At 45.5% G+C, this 27,589-nt stretch overlaps 1 protein-coding gene across 3 annotated transcripts; it reads right to left on the bottom strand.

Annotated features, from left to right (window-relative positions):
• Positions 1 to 278: 278 nt before the first annotated feature.
• Positions 279 to 27,589, bottom strand: GJC1 (gap junction protein gamma 1). 3 transcript variants are annotated; one of them, XM_076356807.1, is made up of 4 exons: positions 27,552 to 27,589; positions 6,642 to 6,755; positions 4,777 to 4,852; positions 279 to 4,652 (listed from the first exon to the last, which is right to left on the bottom strand). In XM_076356807.1, exon 4 carries the CDS (start codon positions 4,631 to 4,633, stop codon positions 3,452 to 3,454), a length of 1,182 nt encoding a protein of 393 aa, XP_076212922.1. In that variant the 5' UTR covers positions 4,634 to 4,652; positions 4,777 to 4,852; positions 6,642 to 6,755; positions 27,552 to 27,589; the 3' UTR covers positions 279 to 3,451. The 3 variants fall into 3 exon arrangements, with proteins under 3 accessions (XP_076212922.1, XP_076212921.1, XP_076212923.1); XM_076356806.1 differs by lacking the exon at positions 27,552 to 27,589 and adding an exon at positions 25,417 to 25,573; XM_076356808.1 differs by lacking the exon at positions 27,552 to 27,589 and adding an exon at positions 25,417 to 25,573 and having other exon boundaries at positions 4,777 to 4,849.

Raw genomic sequence — 27,589 nt, 5'->3', positions numbered from 1 at the left:
CGCTTACAAAAGCCATCTTTTGTGACGGCAAAACAGACGGGCATTCAGCTGCAATTTTTAAAAGGAGCTGGGCAGCCAGCTCCCGTATGTTCCGTCAAAAATCGCAGCTAAATTAGGCCAGCTAATGCTGCACAGTTCACTGGACAATATCAGCATGCTCATTCATATGCATAAATGCAGACTTTCTTGTTTTCGTAAGTGGTACCCTTCTCAAGGTCTGACTTCCAAAGTTTATAGATTTTTCTTTTTTTAATGCAATTGTTCTTGTCACTGAAGAGCAATTCACGAGCAGAAGGGCACAGCTGGTTTCTAACCAACTCTTTTATTACACTGAACAAGGTCAAATATATAAAAACTCCAAGTTGTGGCTCAAAGAAAAATCATTAACATATCCCTCTCCCTCACTCACATATTCGCAGCATATTGCTGGAAAAAAGAAGCCGTCTCACTCGGACTGGAGTAATCCACTGGATTTAATAGATTATTTTTTTTCCAAACTGCAACCAAAACCAGAGAATGACAAGACAAACCCAAGTTATGTTCAGTATTTTTTGTCCAAAAGTCTCTTCTGAACATTTATTTTGGAATGGCCTACATTAAGCCAAAGCAAGAGAGCATTTTAAAGTAATGCATGTATCATTTCTTCAAAAGGAAAAATCAAGCCCGACACTTTGAAACTGAATACAGTCACAGACATGAACATTTAGAGCTTTAACAGACATCCTCTGCTAATAACAAACACTCAGTTTCAAAGAAAATGTGCACTTTATACACAATTAAAATGAAAACAAAAAACCAGTAATAGAAACAGCTCCATTACTTTGCATTTTCGGAATGAATTCAGTGCTGGGATTGGAATATTCTATACACTAACGGGAGTATTTACTGGTGTGGACAAAAGCTCACAGGACTGACCTGAGACAGTAGCTTTAAGGGGGTAACGGTTCAGATCGTTAATTGGGGAAGGGCCAATACAAACAATGGGTGAAGCAGCCGTCATGAACCAATTTTATTTTAAGCCATTAATAAGAAATCACTGCAGTTTGCGTAGAGAGCAGCAAGGGGAAAGGATTTTCACTTCTTGCCATTCAGCTGGTGAAAGGCTGTTCCGAAACCACGGCAAAGGGTTAAGAGCAACTTTTCAGCTTTTGGGAAGCTGAAAAGAACACCCCAGTGTCAGGGGATAATGAGTGGATTGTAGCCACGCATCCGCGTTTATCTCCAGGCTCCAAATGTCTTTCCCTAGTACTTTCAGACAACATGTTTTCCACCCAGCTCCTCCATCAGACTCCCAGCTTTCTGCTGGCAAAGCCTCTCTGCCCATCTTCAAGCAGCGTGCTTCTCTTCAGGCTCCTGTTTAATTAGAGGACCACTATTAATACACTCCCTCTCACCCCACACAGCTAGTCTCATCTCACTGGCTAGATGTCCTTGCCCGCAAGTCCACTTAAGCTTTTAAAAACTGCTATATACTTACTGTGTTACTTACTCATACTTACTTAAAGACATCACCCTGAAACTTTTTCTGCATAAAATTCAGAGGTTGCTCCTTTCCCGGAGTAGCGGCCAGGAGCTACTGCTAAACAAAAAGCCAGACAGCAAGTTCGCTTCCAAACGTCTCTGCTGGAGGTGAACTGGAGAAGCTCTCGCTGACCTCGTGCAGAGGGTTGCGTTGGCTCTGGGCACACTTACGCCTCTCTAAAGCAGAGATGAGAGATAGCTGGGATCTACGCCTGGACTCCCTGGTGTCCCAGAGTGAAAACAGACTGAAAACAAGTCAGCAAAATACCTGTTTTCAGCAAGTGCTTGGGTAGAGGATAACTGCAAGCATGTGCTCGTATCCCCTTAGTTTAAATTTAATGTAAAGCCTACGCTTCGATGTTCTGCGGTACAGGAATGGAGTACAGGTTTACCTGCATCCTCCACGGAGCCTTACTTCTCAATCCTGTTCCTGACCAGGCTGTAATGAGGGCACTAAGGACTGAGGTAGGCTCGAAACAGAACAGTCCCGCTTGAAACAGGCCCCCAAAATATATTAAAACACATGAAAAACTAACAAAAAAAGAGAGCGGAGCAAGGTCTTGAATACATTATAAATAGTAGCAAAAAGCATACACATTTATCAGCATCTCTGAAACATTAATGCATATCCTTGCCAAAAAGACACCGCCAAAGGCAGTAAATACCGCATTCTTCTTTTTCTAATTATAAATTCAAGTTTAATGCCAAAACCACAGAATGCCAAATCTGACTGGTCTCTCAAGCAGAAATCTAAATTACACATATTGCTCTGTCTGAACAAAATTCCTCAGACATAATGGAAGGAAGAGGGGTCTGGAATAAGGCAGTATCACTGATATTCAGAAAGGGCTTTGTAAAAACTCCTACAGACAGCTCGTGTGTCCTGGCTGGGGAGGAAGGTTATTCCTCGAGTGTAATGCACAGAGAAACAAAATTACCATGACTCCATCTAACCAGATTACTTTGGAAAAGACAGAAATCTTATCCAAAAGGTATCGTAACAACCTCATGCCCTTGGGGAGCGGGGTGTTGTGTAACAACAGACCTCAGAAACGTCCATTTCCATAGATACCACATAAATATGTGGAACTACCGAATCCAGTAATGTCTATTTACCTTTTTTTGGATGTTTTACAAGAGTTTGAAGTCTCTCTTCCCTCCTGTTGCATAAAGCTTGCAGAGAGGTCTGAGCCCTCTCTGTGTTACGGCTGGCACTCTTACTCTGAACACAAGTACTCTCACACACGTACATTTTTCCTGTAAGTTATTTTCCATAGGGCGAAAAAAACCGTAGCACGTAACAGTTACAGTATGACACTTCCATTTTATAAGTAGCACATCATTTTTGTAAAAGACAGAGTCAAGAGCACCATTAACAGATGTTTTCCAAATCTTTCACTGCTCTGCTGCTCAGTGACTGGCACCCGTTGGCTGCCTGGATAACCGGAGACTCCTCTGTGCTGTGTGCATGTTCAAGGCACTTTTGAAACGCAGCATAGAAAGTTTTACGTTTAAAACAAGGAAGAACAACGATGAAACTGCGGACCACAGTAATAAAACTAGCAAAATGCTAACGGCTACCCATTGCTTTCTCCTCGTTAATATAAAAAAGTGTAACATCAGAGATCCAGTGTACAAATACAAAAAATTGTGCATAATAAATGTACTAGAATACTGTACATACAGCATAAACCGTTCAATGAGAATGATTTAAATATACCTATTTGTCTCCTGACTTGGAAGACAGAAGAATAAAGTTCTATAATCCTAGAATATGCGTATAAACCCTTTCTGAGAGGTTGAATCACTAGCCAACGGTATCCCTGAAAATAAGCAGAGTCAAATATTTACTTAATGGAAGCCATTATTCAAGGGGTTGCTGGTTATGATAAACTAGGAGAAAAAACCCAATATATAAACTCAGCCAACATTAAATCCAGACAGAGTTCTTCCCATCTCCTGACTTGCTACTGGCACTGCTTTTGTTTGAGCCTGCTTTGGATTTCTTCTCTCTGGAACTGCCGGGATTGTTTTGGTTGTTGTAAGCCTGGATCACGAGGTCCAGGCGCTCCTGAGCCACTTTAATTTCCCTCTGCAGATTTTCCAGGTCGGCAGGAATGTTTTCTTCGTTGCTTCCATACTGCTGTTCCTGAGCTATGTTGGCTTTGTTCTGTTTGTAGGCCATTTTGGCGTTGGACAGTTCAGTATATTGCATTTGCTCTGGCTTGACCGCGATGTTATAGCCAGGAGGAGCAGATGGCGTATTCCAAGTAAAAGGGTAGTTATAGGTACCAGAGTCTTCCAGCTCTTTTCCCTTATTGTTCAACGTGTCCCGGATTGTGCCAAATCCCAAATGGAGCATCTCCCAGACATTCAAAAGTAAACACATGCAGCTCACCCCATACATTATTAGCAGGAAAATGGTCTTTTCGGTTGGCCTTGAAATGAAACAATCTATCTTGTGCGGGCACGGCTTCCTGCTGCACACAAATATGGGGCTGACCTCAAAGCCATACAAAAAATACTGACCCACGAGAAAGCCAATTTCAAACGTAGTCCTCGCCAGAAGCTGCAGCACATAAATTTTCATGAGTCCATCTTCACGGATTCGCCGCCTGCCATCATGCTTAGCTTTGGCAGGGGCCTGCTGCTCTTTATTCTCCCGTTCGCTTTCCAGCTCTATTTCTGGGTACATCATCGGGTCTTCCTCGTGGTCCTCCTCGGTTTCCTCTAAGCCGCGGTGTTGTTTCCAGCGCATGGAAAAGCTTTTGCTTCTGATTCTTCTGTCGACTTCGCTGTGTTCCACCATCCGGGCAATTTTATGAATTGCGTAGCCTAAATACATCACAGAGGGAGTGGCAACAAGAATGATCTGAAAGACCCAAAACCTCACATGCGAAAGAGGAGCAAAAGCATCGTAACAAACATTCTCGCAGCCAGGCTGCTCCGTGTTGCACACAAACTTGCTTTGTTCATCGTAATAAATGGATTCTCCACCCACAGCAGTTAGGACAATCCGAAATACAATCAACACTGTCAGCCAGATTTTGCCAACAAAGGTTGAGTGATTGTGGATCTCCTCTAACAGACGGGTCAGAAAACTCCAACTCATGGTGGTCAAATAATTTTATCTAAAAAACAAACAAAACCCCCAAATATTTATGAGTTTATCAGCTTGAGCCTAAACGGTGCAAACATTTAACCAGAAAACTCTAGATGTTTACAACCAACACACAACCATGTTTGTAGCATCACCTGTTATCGGGAAACTCCAGCTACCAGAATTTGCTTGAAGATCCGATGTCTCCTCCGCAGGCCTTTGAGAAGTCTGCTACAAAAAAAAGTAGCAATTAACTGCCGTTTCACAGACAAAACGTGCTCCCAAAGCTACTCCTGAGCAGAAGAGAAAGACGCGGCTGCTCTGTATTTCAAATGTTAATAAAAACATTTACACTTGAGGCTGAAGTCTCCAAAACACAGCGGATCGAAAGCTAAGCTGCCGTGAAATTTTATGGGCACTGTTGGCTACGTCCCACCACGAACAGTAAGATTTATTTTAACTTGCACAGAGGTGGCCAAGCCTTGTTAAAGCCTGATCTGGCGATCTCAGCCTCGATCACAGCCCATGGAGAGAAACTGTTCTCTCCACAGGGCAATGCCAGTTGTCTTCAGACAGAAATGAATCACCCAGACCAAACCTGAGAAACAGGCAACCGCTATTATCTTTGATTTAAAGACCGGACCAACCTGAGTGACCTGAGCAGCGCTACCCTGCAGGTCTAGGCTAGAGACAGGGTTTGACCTAAGGAACATCTGACTTCTAACCTGATGCTCAAACTGTTCTATGGATTTGGGTTCAGTCCCTTAGGGAGGCCAAAAATCTCCCTTCCAGGGCCAAAAAAGACTTTAGTATGTATTTTGTAATGTTTTTTGGGAGAGTAGAAGGAAAATCTAGTTTAAAAAAAGTTATCCGTCAAAAATTTTGGAAGAGATATTAGATAGAAATCAATATAAATTTGCAATCATAACAGTAAAAAAAACCATCAGTGGAAACTCACGGCTGGCAACACTGTGAAGTATTACAATGAACGAAACCTAGCGACGTCACATGCCCACCTGGAGCTCAAAGTAGTAAAACTGGTAAAATATTGAGCACAGGAAGAACTGTTTGACGTTGCTGTAGCACAGGGGATAAGACATCTTTCAGTCCTCCGATGATGTCAAACAACAGTTTGTCAAACATTATTAACAGAAATTTTTACATCAGAACAACATTTGGTGAAAGATCCTAAAACCAGAATTGCACAAATCTCTGGCACTCTGATCTTCAAAGTGATTTATTCTTAACCTGGAGAAATTCCAGGAGACTGGAAGAAAACTAGTATTTGCAACTATTCAACTTCTTCCACACAACTACAGAGTTGTTCACAGGCATAATAATGAAATTTCAGGGGATGCAATCAATACAGAATTAAAGGATATAAATGTAATCCCCTTCTGGTGAAATTCAATGTTTCATTGAAAAGGCAACAGCACAGACATAATGCGGATGGGCTGTGTAGGACATTTGATTTATTACTTCATGACAGTGTGAGAAAAAAATAGCGCAAGAGAGTATTAAAAAAGCCCACATTAAGTGGATCAAAAGTAACAAAGATCTTGACAAATGATTCCCACATTAGAACTAAGAGCAATTGCATGTAATTACAGCAAGTTCTGCAAAGACCAGGAACAGGCCTGGCAGCTAGGCTGTATTTTCCCCAGAGTCGACCAGAAAATGGCTGCTGACAAAATCTGCAAATGGCACAGAAGTTTGCAGGCTGACAAATAAAGATGAGAGTTATCAGTGATGCAGAAAAACACAGATTGCTCGAGAGGCTGAGTCTGCTGAAACAAAACCACCGCTTTAACCAAGCACAATGCAGAGACATGCAGCTAAGGAAAAGAAAAGTAGGGTTTTTTTAAAGGAGAGAGCAGTTACTCTGGACGTTAGTTAACAGCAAAGGGAGTGAGGGTCCTAATGGATGAGCATCTCAACGAGAGCTGGTGATACCGCAGAGATGATCAATGCAAACCTTGGCCGTGTCACGTGCAAACAGGAGCAAGGAGGGTGATCTTACCTCCTTGTTAGAAAGACAGGACTCAATGCCTGTGTCTGCATCCTCCAAAAGTTGCTTAAACATCAGAGGGTGAATATATTAGTGTCGAAACCAGCTGAAGAACAGGGAAGATGCCTAAAAGTGAGACATTAAGAGAGTTCAATTTATTTAGCTGGGAAACATGGGAAGAAAATGAAGGATTACCAGTCAATCACTTAATCTAGCAGCTGTCAATTGAGCATGCAATGAATCCAAGGCTTACAATCAATGCTCTTCTTCCTATGCAACCATGCTACTGTTATGCCATAGATAATATTGGCTGAAACAACACGTTTTTAACAGGAAAAATGACCAGAGGGTTCCAGTCCCAGTGCAGCACCTTACTGCAGCAGGTGGCTTCACGCTCTGAACCCCCATTTCAGAAAGGCACGCGAGTACAGCTCTGCAACCCCGAGCTCTGCATTACAGTGAGCAGAGAGACAGTGCTTCAGACACCCGCACATTCAGCATGTCCCAGCGGCTCACTCAGATTTGGAGTCAAAACGGGTGGTAGATCGAGTCCAGGGGTACTCTATGCACCTGAAGAGCCTCCAATTCGCTGAACAGAAACGGCAAGTGAAACCCACATCTGGAACTGGGGATTACAGAGGTAAGAGCCACAACACCCACATTCACACCAGGTTGCACCACCAATCTAGTCACCACACACGGACGTGTAAAGGGACATACATGTTGCTAGCTGACATGTTGTTATTCGTCAATTAAAAATGAGACAAAACCCAAATGAGTTTAAGAAGAGGTTAATTTTCACCCACTGAAAACGTTAGGGCCAAACTATTTTCTAAAAGTAAACTACAGAGTAATTTTGAAATTAGTTCAATACTGTTGCCAGCGTAAATGGAATAAAAGCAGGAACTAGCCTTTAAATTTTCAGATACTGTCAATGTTTATTCATCAGCCATTAACAACAGAGAAGTTTGAAATTAGCACTGGTTTCAGTAAGAGAGGGGACACTGAATCTTTACTTTTAGATGAGCTGCTACCTCGACATCTAATAAATTCTTTCGAGGTATTTATCAGCTTTTCAAGGTGCGTTTTCTATCTGCAGACCACACACCTGTGGTTGGCTCGTATCGTACCTCGCCAGCTATAGAGAGGAAGACGCGGGGAGGCAGGTGGATCATACCTCAGCTCCCTCCGACTTGGTGCGGAGCCGAGCCGCCGCTCAGAGCGGGAGACAGCCACTGGAGGGCACAACGCATCTGGCCCGCTTTAGAACTTGCTTCAGGAGAAAGACAGGGATTCACGTCCTGAATTCCACCAGTTATATAAATGAACAGCATGAGAAACCTACGTATAGACACTGACCGCACATACTTGTACATTTAGGTTAACCACAGCCTTCAGATGCAGAAGACGGTGTTATCAGCCACGTGTTTAATAACCAAGACTCCTGTCGATTAGAGAGTTCTGGCTGTGGAGATGTGAAGTTGCTGAAGAGCTCTGATTCTCTTCAACAAGAAAGCGTCACTTATTCTAAATTTAGTTTTAGTCCAGAGCAGAGCTACTGACACCAATATGGGAGAATCCACCAGCAGGCAAAGACCTTCTTTGTCTTTAAGGAAACATTTTGGTTCAAGTGAAATGACCTGTCATTAAACCTTTCTTTCACTGGAAATGTTCAGCCCATCCAAATTAAACGTAATACGAAAGCAAAAAGTTCCAGGCAGAATTATGGCATTTAAAATGGTGGTATCCTTCAGTTTCGTGAGATCGGCCAGGGTTAGAGACTGCATGTTTCTGTCTTTACAACACATGTACTGCAGGACCCAGATATATTGCAGTAACCTTCACCTAATGTACACTTAGCATCTCCCAGATTTGTTGTTCTGGCAACATTTAACTCGGTGATTTTCCATTGTTTGAAATAAAAGTCTATGGACGCTGACACGCATCTGAAAAAGGCAAAATGTCAGCAATTTCAGCTAATTTACGTCACGCCAGAAAGTGCATTTGAGAGAGACTTTCATTCCTTGTATTTGTCATAAGTTCATTCCAGCACTTCCAGTGGAGGAGGCTCCTTAGAGCAGGCAGGATATACGATGCAAATAACATGACGCTTATCTCTGACAGCAAGCTGGCTCCTGCGAATTAAAGTTTTGCAGACACTGACATCCAGAAAGAATAAAGAAGAATTTGGAGCAGGTACATGGGGAAAAAAAAAATCAGCTTTAGGTTAAGAGATTCACTGCAGGAAATCTCTTGAGTTATTTTAACACGGCTATTGTACAGACACAGACAGTGAACGGCCCCTCATGTGTGGAGCTTCCCCTATCCAGTCCATGTGTGGGTTTGAATATGAATTTAACATGGGATTAATTTCATCTCGTTTCAGCTTTCTCATCTAACTGTGATGGCCTCCCACCAGTCAGGGAGGGAAGAACTTCACCTCAGAGGAGCAGTTTACTGTAGCAACCTTAAAATCCTGCCTTCGGATGAGACAGTTGAAGCATGGCAGGGATGGACAGTGGGACAGGAAGACCGGAGGCAGCTGGAACAACTGTTACTCTGGCGAAACGCTCCCAGCAACGCCTCCATACCCCCGAGATGTATGGCACCTATAAGGTGGTGCAGCATGCAACAGCCAAGTTTTAAGAGCAGCCTTACTGCAGGCTGTCGAATCCCAAATGCTTTCCTAATGTACGACGTCAGGACTCATTTCATGTCATTCCATCGACATAGACACTAGGACTGAGTGCACCCTCAGCAAGTTTGTGCATGACGTCAAGCTGAGGGGCATAACTGATACGCTTGAGGGAAGGGATGCTGTCCAGAGAGACCCTGACAGGCTTGAGGAGTGGACCATGTGAAACTCATGAGGTTCAACAAGGCCAAGTGCAAGGTCCTGCACCTGGGTTGGGGCAATCCCCAATATCAGCAGAGACTGGGCGATGGATGGATTAAGAGCAGCCCTGCTGAGAAGGACTTGGGGGTACTGGTGGATGAAAAGCTGGACATGAGCCAGCAATGTGCGCTCGCAGCCCAGAAGGCCAATCGTATCCTGGGCTGCATCCAAAGCAGCGTGGCCAGCAGGTCGAGGGAGGGGATGCTCCCCCTCTACTCTGCTCTGGTGAGACCCCCCTGGAGCACTGCCTCCAGCTCTGGGGTCCTCAGCACAGGAAAGACACGGACCTGTTGGAGCGGGTCCAGAGGAGGCCACGGAAATGGTCCGAGGGCTGGAACAGCTCTGCTATGGAGAAAGGCTGAGAGAGTTGGGGTTGTTCAGCCTGGAGAAGAGAAGGCTCCGGGGAGACCTTATTGCAGCCTGTCAGTACTTAAAAGGGGGCTTATAAGAAAGATGGGACAGACTTTTTAGCAGGGCCTGTTGCAATAGGACAAGGGGTAATGGTTTTAAACTAAAAGAGGGGAGATTCAGACTAGATGTAAGGAAGAAATTTTTTACAATGAGGGTGATGAGGCACTGGAACAGGTTGCCCAGGGAAGCTGTGGATGCCCCATCCCTGGAAGTGTTCAAGGTCAGGCTGGACGGGGCTCTGAGCAACCTGGTCTAGTGACAGATGTCCCTGCCCACGGCAGGGGGTTGGACTGGATGATCTTTCAAGGTCCCTTCCAAACCAAACCATCCTGTGATTCTATGACTCTGGCTGGAAGGACTCTACAACTGACCTCTCCACCATGGCTGACCGACAGCGCTGTGAAGGCAGACGGGCCAACCCACCCCTCCTAGCCCAGCTCACCATCCCATCATAGCTTGAGACACCCTCCCCTGGCCAAGTCCACACCCGGGTATGGGCTTCAGCTCGCAACTGAGTTTTCCCTGGAACAGAGGCGAAGTGCAGCGCAGGAGCACACCTTCCAGCCGTGAGACCCAGCTCCCAGCGAGGAACAGGGAGCTGAAGCTCTCAGGTCTCTCCGAATTTCAATAGTTCAGCAGCACCTCCTCGGACAAGGTTTGTCTTAAACGGCATACGTAGGAGAAAGATTTTGTAGCCAAAAGGCAGCCATTAAGGGGAATATATTTACAGGAAGACTTTTTCTCCCTTAAAATATATCCTACCATGTCATGCTAATGAAATTTGATTAATTTATTAATGATTATTTGTTTTGTTTTTAAGCAGTTTAAAAAGACGTGTGCTGAGCAGAAAAAAAATTCAAGAATAAATGCATGGCAATTCTGTTGATAATCAAAAGAGGTTTCATGCTGCATGAAAGTGAAATCGGGCCCACAGGCTAATTAAAATAGGATTTGAATTAGGATGAATGAATAATTAGAATTATTCATTCAAATCTCATTTGCATTGAAATGTAAGAAACTGCATGATTTACAATTATTTTTGAGGAAGCACGGGGGTTCCTTTTTTTTTTTTTTTTTTTTTTTTTTTTTTTTTTTTTAAAACCTGAAAAATGAGTAAGACTTTACTGTTCAAGAAGGAGAAAGTCGTGGCCAGACCCAGCACTGGCAAGGTACAAGCACACCGTAGATCCTGTTGTGTACTGCACTGATGCCACCTGCCTTCCTGACCTGAGCAGCAATTCCAGCGTCCATCCTCCCAACCGACGCGAGGGGAAGGACGCGGGGATCTTCCTGGGATAAGAGAATTCATTGTTACCACCCTTCCATCATTCGTGAAGGAAGTGGGTTCAATCACCACCAACTTGAATCCTGTGTTTTTTCAGAAGTGTTTACAGCAGTGTGCAGCTGAAAAAGAATAAGAAAACAACTGTACTGAATTTTATTTTTTAATCTATATTATAGAATATTTGGGAGTGAAAAGGCTGGGACTTTCTGGACAACACACAGCGCTTTTTCAAGTAAATACTCTGTCATCTGGCAAGTCTCACATGGCAAAAAGCAGAGAATGGTTTTGAAAAAGCTACAGTGTCAATATCAATTTGGAAATAATTTCTGAACGGTGCCTTCAAATCCCAGGCATGTTAACAAGGTTTTGCTGATCCCTAGACCAATCCCCTCGAGTCTAAAAAAACCCTCGTTGAATTATGAGACCGCAGATCCTATGCGGGACATAAAGAGAACACTAAAATATGGGTAAGAGGTAGAGATATAATAAGATTCTTGTGCTGTCAAAAAAATAAAGACGTCAAATACATATCTTTTTGAAAATCAACATACACATACCCACCCAAGCATTCAGCTTAAAGATAAACCGGAATTTGCAGTTAAGACGTGAACCTCCAGTAGCCTCAGCGTGCCCTCTAGGTAACGCTAACATGGAAAGCCAAGTGACAATTTTAGCAACACTCCCCCGCAGTGACACAATTCAAATGAAATCACAACGTGTTTCGTGCTGGCCCAAACAGCATTTACTTCACCTACAGCAAACACGCTCCTCCCGGAAGCAGCATTTCCAGGGCAGACACCCCAGAGCATGTGAGATCCCGACTTTGGAAGAGTGGCGTCTGTCGGGGCAGCCTGTGCACCCTGTGCTGCAGCACGAGGACACGACGAGCTGCAAGCCTGACGTGAGTTCATTTGAGAGCGGAAGCCTGCAGTGACAACAGGCTTCGTCGAAAACAGAGGCTGGGCTGTAGCGCGTCTGTTACCTCACGGAATTTTTGGAGACCTGTTTTGGGGCCCGTGTCAGCCTGAGTCCCTTCATACACGCTCAGCATTCAGTGTCCCTTCCGAGGTATACCAGCTCGGAGGCTGGTATAGCAAACTCCCGAATTTGGCATTCCTGTAGCAACTCAGGACAGAGTTGTCAGATGCTTAGCAAACCTGAGCAAGCTGCTCATCAGATCTGTCCTACAGACTTAAGGTATGAAGAAACAGAAGCAAGCCCCAGGTGATGCTTGCACTCTGGTGATGTGAAACGTAATAATGGAGAAAATAAACTGGTCAGCAGATTACACGGCGAGACGCGGTGTGCTGTTTGACAGCCTTTGCAATGAAACATTTGATCCTCAGGACAACAAGCCACAGCCAAACTGACACGGCATCGCACCAAACCTTGGTCGTACCAGCACAATACCGGGACTGAAGCTTGCAGCGCGAGCAACCCCTCTCCCTTCACACAGCTTGTGGATTAGGAATAACCCAACCAGAGAAAAGCTGCTACACTGGAGCTCAAAAACAACCCAGGAATTAACACTGCCCAAGCTCTCCATAACATCCCCTCTCTCATCTCACCCACCTCTCTTTTCTCGTCTCACACACATCAAAGCATTTCTCTACAATAAAGTTTAACTCTACTGAGCCCAGATGGTTTTGAATAGCTCCTATACAAACTGGCCTCATACAGCGTTGGCAGGTCCAGCACAACTTACCAACCCGGGCCCTGCCCTGCTCTTGGCCTCAGCATTGCCACACTTGTTCCTCACTACGTAGGAGCTGTTAACGTACAGCAAAACTCTTTCCCTGCATAATTTAGTTGGACGATAAAACCAAGGAACTACAGGGTAGGTAAAGGGCAATTTCATTTTGCAAAGAGGTTGAATCTGAAGCTCAAGCCATACTAGAGAAAACACCCAACACTGCTGTTTAGAAATCAAGGCCAAGTGTTTAACCAACAGGTTGCCAGCCCAGGCTGTCTGCAGACAATGTGGCCAGGGACTGCTATTTGTACCCTTAAAATCCAAAGATCAGGAGGGTGTTCTCAAGAAAGACTGTTCCTACCAACTGAAATGACCATCAGACTGGGTGAGCGCGGTCTCAGTATGGATTCAGGTCCACAGAACACTCCTGACTGTGAGCTGTCAGCTCCCTTTATTTCACACCAAGCGGATCCTGCAGGCTTTTCCACGAGATGATCATATAGGTACAGCACTCATCTCCCAAATACCAAGTTCTTTCTAGGAGCTGCTCCCAAACTAGACATCCAATCGATAAGATAATACCACATGCTCCTTAGCTCAGGGCTACTAAACCCTGATTCAGACACACGAAGCATTACCGCTTGCCAAAATACTTCAGAGATCAAACACACCAAATGCCTAAGCCCGACACTGTGACATCTTCTTTGTAAGCGAGAGAACCACCCATTTACTTCAGTCACTTATTTATATTTTGAAGATGCTTAACCTCTAGGTTCCCTTGTACCCATATGCATTACCCTAAGAAATGTATAATATTCTGCCAACCAGTAGTTTAAACTAGCAATTCTATCTCCCAAAGCAGGGTCAACCAGAGCAGGCTGGCAGGTCCATGTCCAGCCGGGTTTGAAATACCTCTGAGGATGGAGACTCCACAAGCTCTCTGGGCAACCTGTTCTACGTCTGACCACACTCACAGTAAAAAAGCTTTTCTCATGATTAAGTGGAATTTCCTGTGTTTCAATCTGTGCCCATCACCTGTTCTCTGGGTACCACTGAGAAGAGTCTGGGACAACAGCAGCAAAGCAATTTTTCCTGTAAGAATGAAGGTAATAGTGGGGGGACAAGTTACAGGGACTTAAAATACACTGGCAAGTGATACTGCGACCTAAAATCCTTCCCGTCCACAGTGCGGGACGACTGCCCGAAAAAGCACAGGCTGCTCCTGTGTAGTCACCCCCAACACACCCTGTGCAGTTCCACTAGCATCGGCATGATATAAACAGAATACATCATTAAAATATTAAAAATATTGTACTGTTGACTATTGCACCTGTGTTCTCAGCAGTTATTTTAACAAATACAGGCAATGGCAGGGTAAAGATAGAAAAAATGCAGTGAGGATGATGACAAAAGGCAGGTACTAAGTGACCAACACCACTCCAAAGTGACAGAGCACGATGGACAGTGGGGCTGGGGTTACTGCACACACCTACCAACGAATTCCACAGATTCAGCTCATTTCAGGACGCGCTCGCCAGCTTGTGAACAGCGAAGGGAAAGAAACTGCAGGACGGCGTCCCGCTTCAAACTCCGCAACAGCACTTGTGTGGGCAGGCCCGGCACCGTCACGCAGGGCTGCACCCAGAGACATGCAGGGGAAGAGCGGAGCCCAGGGGAAGCAAAACAACTTGTGCACTCAAAGGAAACAGGGGCACAATGCCCTACCTGACACTTCAGACCTAAGGACAAGCACTTCTACACCGAGACCCAGAGGACTGCAGCAAGATCATATTTTCCCAGACAGACCCAAAAGGTCTCTGGTCCAAATCGAAGAAGACACAAGTACCGTTGTGTGTCACATCCACAGCAAAGCCACTGAGGGACATGCGCTGCTGGAGAGCAACAGCCTTTGTATGGGCTAAAGCATTCCTGCACTTACCTGGGTCCCTCCAGCTCTCTCGCAAGTGAGGTCTGGGTAAGGCCATCTTCACTCGCATACCGTTTCAGTCAGGCATCACAGAGATTTCTCTGTCTTGACGTGATTAGTGATTCGAACAACCACAACACCCCGCTAACTACTCCTGATCTCACTGCAGCCAACAGCACCACAGCATTTCCCCATCGGGCTCCTCCTATATGCTCAGAGGGATGAGTGTCAAAAGAAAACAACACTCTCGAGGCAGCTGACCCAAATATCACTCTCACGGCCATTTTGGGAAAGAAGAGAGAAGCCAAAAGAGAGCAATTCTGTCGGCTCCTGTACGTCAGAAGGCTCTCACTCGGCTGAGCTGGCTACAGTCAAATGGGGATGGACACCTGATTCACCCACTACCATATTATGACAGTCAAAAGAAACTATGATAGCGTTTGCTTCATAGATAGGCCTCAAAAACTAGTATGAATGGCTTGTAAATAAAATAGATACCACATACACAGTCTGCCACAATGTCCCCAATCACCCATTCTGCAACATTTAAGGATGGCAGTTGTTTCACTGTGACCCAAATTAAAATAAAAAAATTCTTGCTTCCCAGCTCTGTCATCTGGTCTAGCACGAGATGCCACCTCACCCTACAATTGTACCAAATTCACCTAACGTTTTCTTCAACAGCAGCTTTGCGACTAAGCTTTACAGAGAAGGAAGGATGTTCAGAAGGCAGACGAGGACATTACAGTGGACATTGCAAACCCTCACCACCGACTGCTTTACAGGACATCCAGCACTTGGAACAGTTCTGCTAAACCTGGTCAGGACTTTCCACTTGCTGAGATATGGAGGACCAGAAACCTTTGCAGACCTCTGTGACTTTACACAGCTGTACGTCTCCTTAGGTGGAGAGCTCTAAGCTCAGGAGGATGGTAGCCAGCCAGCCAGCAGGCCATCTTTCCACCGTCAGTTACCTGCACACCACAACAATCTATGAGGATGGTGTCGGGAACACCTACAGCCAAAGACAGAATGCCAGCGCCTCGCCATCAAAACCACTCTCTACAGCGATGCGGTGCCCAGCGCACACACGGCTGCGCACGCAGAGGGCAGATCTCCTTCCAGAGCCCCATGCGGAGAGCAAGGGGCCCACTACAACAAGATAGCAGCAAAACCACAAGCTTGCCAGGCAAGCTCGCTCGGCCTCCTGCTTCAACTTCTCTCAAGTGCTACTAAACTGCAGAAATAATTGAAGAGTTTCATTTCAGTAAATCGGTTTGAAGTACGATTTGTTTTGAGAAAAGGAGCGTAGTAAATCAGAGCAGACTGCTATACTGGCATTAAAATTTTACTCCGGCTTGAGTTCAGCAGGAGTCTTAACAGCTTTATTTTGCCAAAGATAAAATTTAGAATATAAATACACACATAAATTCACTAAATGAATTATTTGTTAAAAAAAAATTATTTCCTATAGTGAAATAGGAAACGCAAAATTGTCATTTTTGGAAAGACTTGAATACTTTTCTAGACCCCCTTCGGAAGAGACCTGAAGCACTCGCTGATTGAACCCCCTACGCTCCATCACACCAGCTGGGGGAACGCACATACCAACTGTTTTTTTTTCTTTCTGAGAACAGCCACAAATAACTTCTATTTTATGAGAGGAAGCTAGAAGCCCTCTTTGCACCATGCCTCATGCCACAGAGAAAGGCGCACTTCACCAAGCATGAAGTAGCAGGCAGGTCTTTTTTTGCCACCTGACTGCTTTACATGGCCATGTATTTTATCAGACTTATTATCGACACGGATTATGAAAATTAGCAGCAAATTTAAGGCAGATTAGCCTCCCAAAGGCATGGAAACTGCTTAAGCCAGGCATGTGACTTGATATGAGAGTGCCAGCGGGACGAGGCTATGGTATATACTGCTTTTTGGTCCTGCTGGAGATGGAAAAAAGCACACGGAGATACTACAGGCACAACTGTGGGCAACACGGCAGTGCCAAGCTTCCCCCAGTTTCTTATTTCCAAGCTTTCAAGATTTTAGGAGAGTGGTTACATCTTGATACAACCTTCTTAGTCACTGAATGAACTTTGTGCTTGTTCTGTGCATGTTGTCTTCAAGCTCCAACCAGGAGACAGCAGATCACCACCATTTAGCAAGACCACAGAGAAATCACGACTCGCTGCCTCAACACAAATTGGGCGTCAGTGTAAACAGGATTATAAAGCACTGGCCAGGTTGGCGGTCTGGCCTTAAAAGATCTTACTTAGAAAAATATCTAGAACACCAAACATTGTAAAAAACCTTACTTAGAACTAAAAGAAAATAAGGCAAGCATATAACAACAGAACCTGTACCAACAAGAGAGTCTCCTGGTGGCCTCTGCAGTCTTTGGACAAGCCGGTTCACTCCCAAGTCTGGCTAAGACCATGCTGCAAGTTTGGATACAAGCAATTTCCCATCTGCATTACCAGAATAAAACATTCACAGGAAACTATGAAGTAGAGACAAAAAACATTAACGCACTAGATAGCTTTAGTGACAAACACAGACACAGCCTTACTATTCTACCTAGCACATATTCAAAGATCTACCACCAACTACGGCAGCTATCGCTTTACCAGTTCTCTGGTACGCACAAGGGGCCCAACCATTTTCTAATGCAGAGGTGAGTCGGTCTGCTTGCAAGAATATTCTTAATACAAAGGATATTTGAGCATCCGCTGTATCACATCTCCTCATTCACCCAAAGAAAAGGGGGATTAGCTGCAAGCAAGGTAATTCCTAATAAAAAACCACTGATTATTTGGTGGATTCTCTCACTAAGGCAACTCATACCTACTCTGCCAAGTTCACAGAATCACAGGATGGTTTGGGTTGGAAGAGACCTTTAAAGATCATCCAGTCCAACAACCCGTGCCATGGGCAGGGACATCTCTTACTACATCAGGTTGCACAAAGCCCCGTCCAACCTGACCTTGAACAATTCCATTGATGGGACATCCACAGCTACTCCAGGCAACCTGTTCCAGTGTCCCACCACCCTCATCATAAAACATTTCTTCCTTATGTCCCATCTAAACCGGCCCTCTGTCAGTTAAAAACCGTTGCCCCTTGTCCTGTCATTTCAGGCCTTGGTAAAAAAAAAAATATATATATATATATATATATATCTCTTACTTGTAAGTCCCCTTTAAGTACTGACAGGCTGCAATAAGGTCTCCCCGGAGCCTTCTCTTCTCCAGGCTGAACAACCCCAACTCTCTCAGCCTTTCTCCATAGCAGAGCTGTTCCAGCCCTCGGACCATTTCCGTGGCCTCCTCTGGACCCACTCCAACAGGTCCGTGTCTTTCCTGTGCTGAGGACCCCAGAGCTGGAGGCAGTGCTCCAGGAGGGTCTCACCAGAGCAGAGCAGAGGGGGAGCATCCCCTCCCTCGACCTGCTGGCCATGTTGCTGCCTTCTATCCTATGACTAAAATAGTTTCTCCCCCATCACTTTGTTAGCACTTCAGATACCCATCCGCATCTTGAGGGAGCCTCCCTGCAGAAAGCCACTACCAGGAACAGGTTCATTTCTTAATGCTACTAAGAGAGACGACAATGCCACAGAGGAAAAACTACGGGACTTCTTTACACACCCACTTACAGTACTAGAAACAGAGCCAGCCTCCTCGCCAGCCCCATGCCCCCGGAGAGACTCTGGGAAACTGGCTCACACTGAAGTGACTGGAGAGGAGGTTACAGAATGAAGAGCCAAAAGGAAGAGTAACGGGTGGGGAGGACCGGGTGGCATTCACCAGAGAGGTTAACAGAGCTCAGAGCTGGAACAGCCAACCTGGTTACAGCCTTTCTTAAAATCAACTTGGTACGCGGAGGCAAGAGCAATGCCAACTCTGTAAGACAAGGGTTGCGAAGAAAATCCGGGTAAACTGCAGGCCTCCAAACCCGACACTCGTACAGGACTAATTAGACATTATTATACAGACTAGAATTAGCGGACAACCGATATATCTGTACAAATATGAAATACCATGGAAAAAAGTCAGTGTGGCTTCTGTAAAGGGACTTCCAGCCTCACAAAAGGCTCCAGACTACCTGGATTTTTAAGATCTGCGAGTCTCTCTCTTCAAAGGCTTCTTGTAGGGACACCAAAAGGCCACACCGGAAAAGGGACTGTCCCTGCACGGATAAACAACTGGGTGAAAGATAACAAAGAGTCGGAGTAAACAGCCATTTCCTGCAAGGGAGGGAGATCAGAGCGGAGTTTCACAGGGAGAGAGGCTGGGACCTGTGCTGGACCAGGACATTGTTTGAGTAAAACGCAACAGGGAGGTGGGTGGGATGTGACCAAGGATCCTGATGATAATATTCAAGGCAAGGAAGATAAGCAACCATGAGGAACGGCAGAAGGACCTTAGGACTCTAAGTAACCTGGTAATAAAATGGCAGATGAAATTCTACATAGACAAAGTGATGCATACATTGAATAAAAAAAAATAAATAAAATCTCAATTTCACACTAAAAAAGATGTGCCCTGAGACGGCCTCAGCAAGCAGGAGATCTTGGGGCTGACAGGCTGCTCCGTGAAAGCTCCGGCGCCACTCAGCACAGTCCAGAAAGCCAACAGCATTTTACCAGTGTTAGAGAAGGACGAGCGCACGAACAGCGGACGCTGCTGTGTCACCGTGAGCACCCATGGTTCACCCGCGTCTTGGCTGTGGCGTACAGCTCTGATCGCTCTCGCCATCCCCCATCATGGAAACAGAGTAGAGCAGAAACAGCTTCGGAGGAGAGCTGCAAACCCCACCACAGGTACGGACTGGCTGGTGTAGGAAGAACAGTGGGAAAAAGAGAAGGCTGAGGGGGGAGGAGGGTAGGGAGCTGTAAAATCTGGAGTAGCCTGGAGAAGGAAAGCCCCTTAAAAACCAAAAAAAAGAGATAGTGCTTCACACAACGGGTAAGTCTCTAGGCGGAAAGCAGTCAAAATGCTGAGAGGGGTTTCAAACATGCTTCTCCTGTGCTTGGGCCAGTGTCAGAAACAGGACTCCGGACCAGGCGGACTTTCAGTCTGATCCAGTATGGCTGTTCTAAAGGAGCCAGGAGCGAGCGTCTCCCCAGGGGGCTGTGGGAAGAGCGGGTTAATGAATCAGCTAAAAGAGAGGCGCTAGCAGAAGCCAAAAAGAAAAAAAATCGGTACCTCAGGTTATTAATCGTTGATAAGTTACAGCCAATTGGTATTTAGTATTTACTCATCCAACAAATCTCATGCAATTGGCACACTTGAAGGGCAGCAATTATTTATTTCTGTCGATAACTCTCCAGCACAATCCTCCAGGGAATCGGATTTTGCAGCCACCCAGATCAATAAGGTTTTGCCACAGATTGCAAAGAGAGCAAGAGCAGGCTGAGGAATACAAATCAAGCTGGGTATTGCCACAGAAGTGGGCATTTCAAGTAAACAGTCCAGAAGGAGTGCAGACTTCACAAGAACCAAGGAATAAAGCAGATCATTTCCATATGGCTACATGGAAGATCACTGTGCACTTCCTCCCAAACACTTCAATTTTACTTTATTTTTTTAATATCCCAGGAATCAGAATTTCCACTATGAAAATTCTTCTCCTTTTAAAAACAGTTTAACTATGTATTTGAATGTCAGCTAAGTAACTCTTGTGAATGAATGCCTGCTGTAATTAAAATTTAGTCATTTCTCAACTACTTAAAAATGTTTACCATGGAAATCAGGAGATTTTTAGATTTTTAGGAGATGTTGCGTGCAAGACAGCACACCTGCAAGACATACATTAAGAACCATAATTATTTTCTTTTCACGCCATTTAAAAATGTATTAACATCAGGGCCAGCCCCATGCGCACAACCTACCACCCAGCGCCCTGCCTGCCTGCAGATGTTTCTCTAACCTCACGCCCCAGGATTATGCAGCATTACTTGTCAGCTGTGTCCCTGAACCCATAACAGAGGAAGACTTCCAGGAGCTAACAAGGAGTCAGAAACTCACCCTCAAGGTAGCACGGAAACCATGTACACACAAGAAACATATCACCCTTCCAGGCTCTCTACTATTTTAAGCACGAGAGAGAGACAGAACTTTACAGATGACGACGACTTGTTATACACAAGTCTGGCACGGCTGCACCACGGACCAGTGTCCGACGCTGGGATGTCACCGCGAGCAAGAGCCAATACACCCTGAGCCACAAGCATCATCGGTTATCCCGCAAGCCGCGTATTCCCGAGGCGCACCACAGCTATCCTTAGGTTTAGACCCAGATGCCATTTTTCCACATTCCTTCATCAGTTTAGCTCGATCAGAAAAGCAAAGTGGAAATAACCAGCTCCAACGCGCTGCGTGTTTTGGGGGTCTTTGGGTATTTTTAGAAGAGAGAAAGCACTGTGCACAGCTACCTACAAGGCAAATAAAACAACCCTGGGAAAGCGGATTAGCGGCTGAGTGGAACACCACAACGGGTGCTCAAAGGAAAATAATAAAATACCATTGTCAGCCACCTCTCCAGCACCACCGAATACAATATTCGTACTAAAAAGAACGGAGAACGGCAGGCACAATCTGCTGGTCATCCATATGGATGTCTTCTCTTAGTACTTCAACAGTATCTTAAACGAGGTCAGGCACACACACTCAGAATTGTTTTCTGACAAACTTCTAACTACAAAGGTGGAACTAATATCTGAAGAGCTGAAAGCTGGTATCATGTCCTTATTTAGGCAAAAGAGCTGGCTGACTGCAACGATTTTCATCTAAGCAAGGTAACAGGGAGAAATCCTTCACTCCTGTGTAAAAATGTAAATCCCAGGTCAGTGAGTCATTTAAGCACATGCCTAATGTAAAGCTTGAAAGAAATCCTGCTAATAACCAGGCTGCTTGCATATTTAGTTAGGCATGGGCTTAAGTACCTGGATGATCTGGAAATACCCGATAGCCCCTGGAAAAGAGACTAAAACAGGCTGGTTTGTGAATTAATCACAGTGGTATGAACAGAACTGCTAATATTAAAACTGGGGGCGGGGAGAGGGGGGCAGTGTGTGTGTGTGTTGAAGCATCTGTTCAAGTTTAGGCATATAAAACATTTTTCAGCCCAATGACTCCATAGGGAAATGCTTCATACATCAGCTCATCTGACTCAATTTTTCCATCACATTTCCCTTAATACAGTTTTGTCCATAAATACACTTTTTTCCAAATATAGCTTTTTATTTATAGAGTCAGAAAACCTTGTAACTTGTGTTATTACTTAAAGCCCGGGGTTCTTCTTTGAAATGTAATCATTAAGGAATTATTAGCCAATATCGAGGTATGAAACTAAGTTACCTACGTTTGCAGAAGGAAAAGGGATTTCTTTTTGCTACAGTATTTACCGTTCTCAGTATTTCCTTCACCAGAAAACACCTAGTAACGTCACAACTGTCCAGCCATACCTTGCCGCTTGTCAGTTTAGCCCATAGCGCATCTGGGAACTTTCACCTTAAACCTTTGTTTTAGACAAAAGAAAGCCAAGCTTTTAAAAATCCCAACCAGATCTTCCAGACAGTCCACAATTTGGGGAGAGCTGTGCGTCACTACCCAAGCAGCGATAACGATTCATATTTATGGTACAAGGAGGTCAGAAGAGGAAATCTAACATTGCCTTCTTCCCCTCCAAGGAGCATTTTGAAGATAAATTCTTTTTTGTGGCTTTTAACAGAAAGCAATCAGCCTACCAAAGCCATGACAAAGAATGGCCAGTGAATAGATAATTCAGACATTTAAAAAGCATGGGGTTTTTTCAGAGGCAGAATTTAGACATCAAGCAATACTGAACACAGCAAGTGAAATGTGATTTAATAGAATTTGGCCATTATTAACCACAACTTGAGTCCAAAAAAAAGCGTAGCACGTTATTACACAGCACAAGTACAGGACAGTGGAATTCCACTCCTGCTGCTCGCGGGAAGTGCAAAGACCAGCTGGAAAGACTGATAATGACGTGGGGTTCTGCAATAAATTATTCATTCACAAAGCACGGCAAACGGGATCGTTTCCCCGCACGGAGGCGGCAGTGCGGCCACCTCGAGGGGCTGACCGGGCTGTGGTCCAGGGACCAGTTTTCGGAGGCGCACCTGTAATTCAGGGAGTCTTCCTATGTGCTGGGCAGGGATGCTAGGAAGGGTCGTGTTTCCCCATGCAGGTCAACAGTGTTAAAGCCAGAGCAAGCATAAGGAGAAGGGGAAATGTATGAAAAGGAGGAAGTATTAACAGAACTTTTTTCATGGGAATAATTTACTTCCTATTAACTAGATTAAAAAAAAAAATAAATCTGGAACACAAACTCCGTAAGGGACTTTGTTGAATGGCAGCATGAAAAACAAAAGCTGGAAACAGGGTGGGAAGAAAGGATCACCTTCCCTCCTAATGAGACAGCAGCGCCCATCCTCTCGGACTGCAGAGCGGCCAGACAACAAAGGGGTCCATTATCTGCCGAGGATTTTACTCTGTTTAATGATCCTTACTGTTGTCCAAGTTTGTGCCGCTATTCAGAGAATCCCGTCTGAGCAATAAGGCTAAGGCATAAAAGAGGTACCTGCCGCAACTCGCTTTGCGTTGCCGATGTTTAAAAAAGAGATGGTGAAAATCTGAAGTGGCATTAGGAAAGAGCCACAAAATTGCCTCCCTCTGCCCGGCTCAGTGCTAATAGTGAGGCTACAGACTGATTTCATGACTTTTCTCAGCCATGCGGCCCCTCGCAGGTGCTAATGATCGCAAGGGGAACACTGGCAAATCACCCAAATTCAATCTGATGAGCACAGTCTGCCTGGGTTCCCCCGTTCCCGGCTCACATGTACCCTGTTGTGCTCGAGCAGCTCTGGGTTGAAGGCTCACTGCCATCTAACAAGTCCTCACTCTCCAGCATCGCAGCTTGGTCAAAAAAGAAGCGTCAGCCGCACTGAGAGCGGCTGCTGGCTCCAGCTCCAACAGCAGTACCCGAGGCACAGGAGTCTCAGTACCGCAGTCCATAACACACCCGATGTAGGCACTTTCAGGATTAAACAACTCCTGACAGCCTGTTTCTAGGTTGCTTTGTTGGTCCTAAGTAGCTGGGTTACACTTACGTACAACTGCAGGCGCTACAAGAAGTACACGGGACCTCATCCTTTGCTTGGCAAAAAGTGATGTTTTAGGAGAGTTTGGGGGGGGTTTTTTGACTCACAGAAGTTGCTGGCAGTCAGTAAATTACTAAGTCAACAAATCTGTGTGTTAAAATTCATCACAAACTCTCCATCAGCGATTAGATTTCACAGCTAATAAGAATTTTGCTCTTGAATCTTGCCCTTGTCTGCTATAAAACCATACAAAGCCAGAAAAGACCTTTTAAGATAAAGTTTCACCTAAGCAATACAATTCCCAAACCAATTACCTCTTGAACCACAGAAAATTCTTTAGAAAAACTGTCTCCAATTAAAACTCTTCAGTATATACTAAAATCTTTGCTAAATTCTTAAAATTGGTCGAAACTTGCCTAGCATTTGACCACTGCCTTGCCATACCTTTTGTCCTCACAAACGCACTCATAAACTGTTAACAAGTTTTCTTTTAACCTTCTCTCTTTTAAGAGACGGACAGGACCACTGAAGTCCTCACTGTCAGCACGTTTTCCGACCCTTTTGGGGCTCTTCTCTAACTCATTCAAAGCAAGCCGCCGTGCTCTCAGTCTGTGACCCCCATTTTTCAGTTATTTACTGATATTTGCATCACCTGCAAGTCATCTGTGATGACTTGGATGTCTGCTTCGAAGTAACAGGCAAAAATAATCACTAATGAAGGGCTAAGAACAGGTACCAATGGAGCCCATCTAGAAAACAGGTATTTCATGACAATTCCTCATTTATAATCATGCATTCAGACCTGGGAGTTGCTTTAAAAAACCCAACTTAATGTTGTTGCATCAATTAAGAAAACGCTTAGTTTTTTAAATGAAAATGTTGTCTATTAGCAATAATTCAATAGTCCACTGCATCAGTGATAATACAAACTCACAATTTTAGTGTTAAAAGTACTAAAGGTGGTCACATTGATAAGGGTACAGCCAGTCGTTAAGATTTTTTTAATAACTTTTCACAATTTCAACTGATCTGAAACTTGATAAAGCCAGTTTTAAAACCACTGCAAGGATGAGAGAAGCTGGGTGATGAACCCAAGTAGCCACAACGAACAGCAGCTGAATGCGTTTTCAACACAGCTGAAAAAAACAGAGTCTTGTAAAACAAGTTTCAGGTGATCTGAAACACAAACCTTCAAACGTATGTGTCAAAGCGTACTAACATACGTTCCTTGTTCCGTTTTGCCCCATCCTTGGCCATTTCAATTCAGAAATGTCAGTCAAGTTACCGTTTTTCGAGAAATACACTGCGAAGGGATCGTTTTCTTACAAAAAGCCACAGAAATACTCCCAGGGCAGACAGCCACACTCAGTACGACCGTCCCAGAGCACACAGCCACCCGCTCTCAGCACACCACCAACCCACCCCGCTCACCTGAGCTTTTGCTCCCTTACCTCGCCTCCTCCTCAGCCGCAGACATGCTCAGAAGCCCCTGGCCATAAAGGATCCCCGGCTGCACTGTCGCACGGGAAATCCCTGCAGTCAAACTACTCTACCTCGGCTTTAATCATCAGGATCGTCTACTCGTTAGCTTTTGCCGCTGACCGGAGAGAGGAGAAGGACGGACACCGAGCAGCCTGCGCCTTCGTCAGACACAGAAAATATGTAACGGTTCACCCCACCCACTGCCAAGCCCTCCGGATCTGCTTCAGCCACCAGCGCGACGCGAGAGGGAAAACAAACATCGTCCCCTCCTGCCTTTTTAGAACTGCAGAAACACTGCAGTTAATTTTAGGATTGCTGGAAATACAGGACTTTCAGCTGTTTGCAGTTGTATGGGGAGAATAAGGAACGGCACAATAAGGCTCAAATTACCTGTGCGTTTGTATATTCATTTTCTTTTAAAAATTCTTACATATCCCACCTCACAGAATGGAGCTTATTTGTTCCCTCAGGAAAGCACAAGTATAACTTTAGAATACACTTGGAAAGAATAAAAAATACAGAGAGGACACCTTTCATTTTCCTAATCACAAGTCTTGACAGAAAACAACAGCTTTCCCCTTTTAAATGACCTGAAGAAAGGTGGGTTTTGGTAACTGGACTGACAGCTGGTTTGCTGAACATCACCGTGAAACAGATTTCTAACAGAAAGGGACAGATTTTTTCCCTACCAATTATCCTTGACTTACAGTGGGCAGAAGACATGGAAATAATAACAGGAATAATCAATTGTCTGTCAAATGCAAGGTTTCTGTTCGTCCTCGTATTTCTAAATACTAACTAAACACCCAGTGAAAAAGCTGAACCTGGTATTACCAACTGTTGCTTGAGAATCCATACTGTACATCCATGCCCTAACTAAATCTCTGCACTATCTCCTATTTGTAATCAATTTGACGGTGGAACAAAATTAGCACTTTCCTGGGAAGCAAGGTCGCAACAACCAGAAAGAGTCAGAACTAATTCCTACCAGTAGAAAAGAGAATTGGCTAAAAAAAGCCAGTAAAAGTAACTGTACAAATGTCATTCTTGTGAAATTTTACGATGACGAGTGAAAGTTAGGCCCAACAGAGGCCAAAACTTTCATTACCTGATACAGGGGGTGGATTTTTCTCCTCGTGCTCTGCATTCAGATCGAGCGCAGAGAAACGTCAAACTGCACGGCCGTAGCCCCGGTTACCTCGAGACAGGGTTAACTCTGCTATCAACAGCATCATAAACGTTTATCTGGCCAAGGAGAGCAAGGAGCTGCTGATTTCTTAGCTCGTGTTGGTGCTACAACAGCGTCTGCTGCCGTGGACTGAACGCTCGGGGATCTGCCGAGCGCCGTCCTGCCAGGCTGAGGAGTTGGGATGGCAGAGCCGGCTTCGCAAGGAGGGTGGGCTAGCGAGGTGACAGACAGTTGGTGTCTCTTAAAGTAAAAAAAATACCTGCCACTTGCAACTCAGATCAGCATCACAGGAAAAAGCAAAATTTGCCACTGGAGGTGGTAAAAACACCTCGAAGGCTGTGTACTACCAGCACCCAGCGCCCTTCTCTCTGATGCCGGAAAAGCCGCGACGAGGCTTTGCGTTTCTTCACTTGGGAAAAACACGTTAGAAATGCCCGTCCCCGAAAGCCGCCTCCCCGCGGCGGGACCCCAGGCGCGTCCCTGCCCTCCAGAGCCCGCCGGGGAAGCCCGGAGGAACAAAGCCGACGGCGCCAGCCGCGGGCAAGCAGCGGGGATGCGCGGGCCCGCCCGGCCCACGCGAGACGCCGGGCTCCGGAGGCGCGACCGGCACCTCGCAACGGCGGCCGGCGGCGGAGGGCGCGGCGGCTCCTCTCCGCCCCTCGCTCCCCACAGAGCGCCCGGAGCCCCTCGCAGCGCCCGGCTCGGTCCCCTCAGGCTCCCGCCTCCCCTCCGGCTCTCGCCTCCCCTCAGAGCCCGCGGCTCGGTCCCCTCAGGACCCCGCCTCCCCTCAGAGCCCGCGGCTCGGTCCCCTCAGGACCCCGCCTCCCCTCAGAGCCCGCGGCTCGGTCCCCTCAGGACCCCGCCTCCCCTCAGAGCTCCCGCCTCCCCTCAGCCCCCCCCCCCCGCCCCACTCACGCCGCCGCCCCGCGCGGCTCCAGCCCATGGTGGCGGCG

The sequence above is a fragment of the Aptenodytes patagonicus genome, chromosome 20, assembly GCF_965638725.1.
Source record: "Aptenodytes patagonicus chromosome 20, bAptPat1.pri.cur, whole genome shotgun sequence".
In the NCBI taxonomy this organism is placed as follows: domain Eukaryota; kingdom Metazoa; phylum Chordata; class Aves; order Sphenisciformes; family Spheniscidae; genus Aptenodytes; species Aptenodytes patagonicus.
This window is presented reverse-complemented; position numbering and strand designations above follow the sequence as displayed.

Coding starts and splice junctions, on each gene's coding strand:
- GJC1 (XM_076356807.1), bottom strand. CDS start 4,633: ATGAGTTGGAGTTTTCTGACCCGTCTGTTAGAGGAGATCCACAATCAC.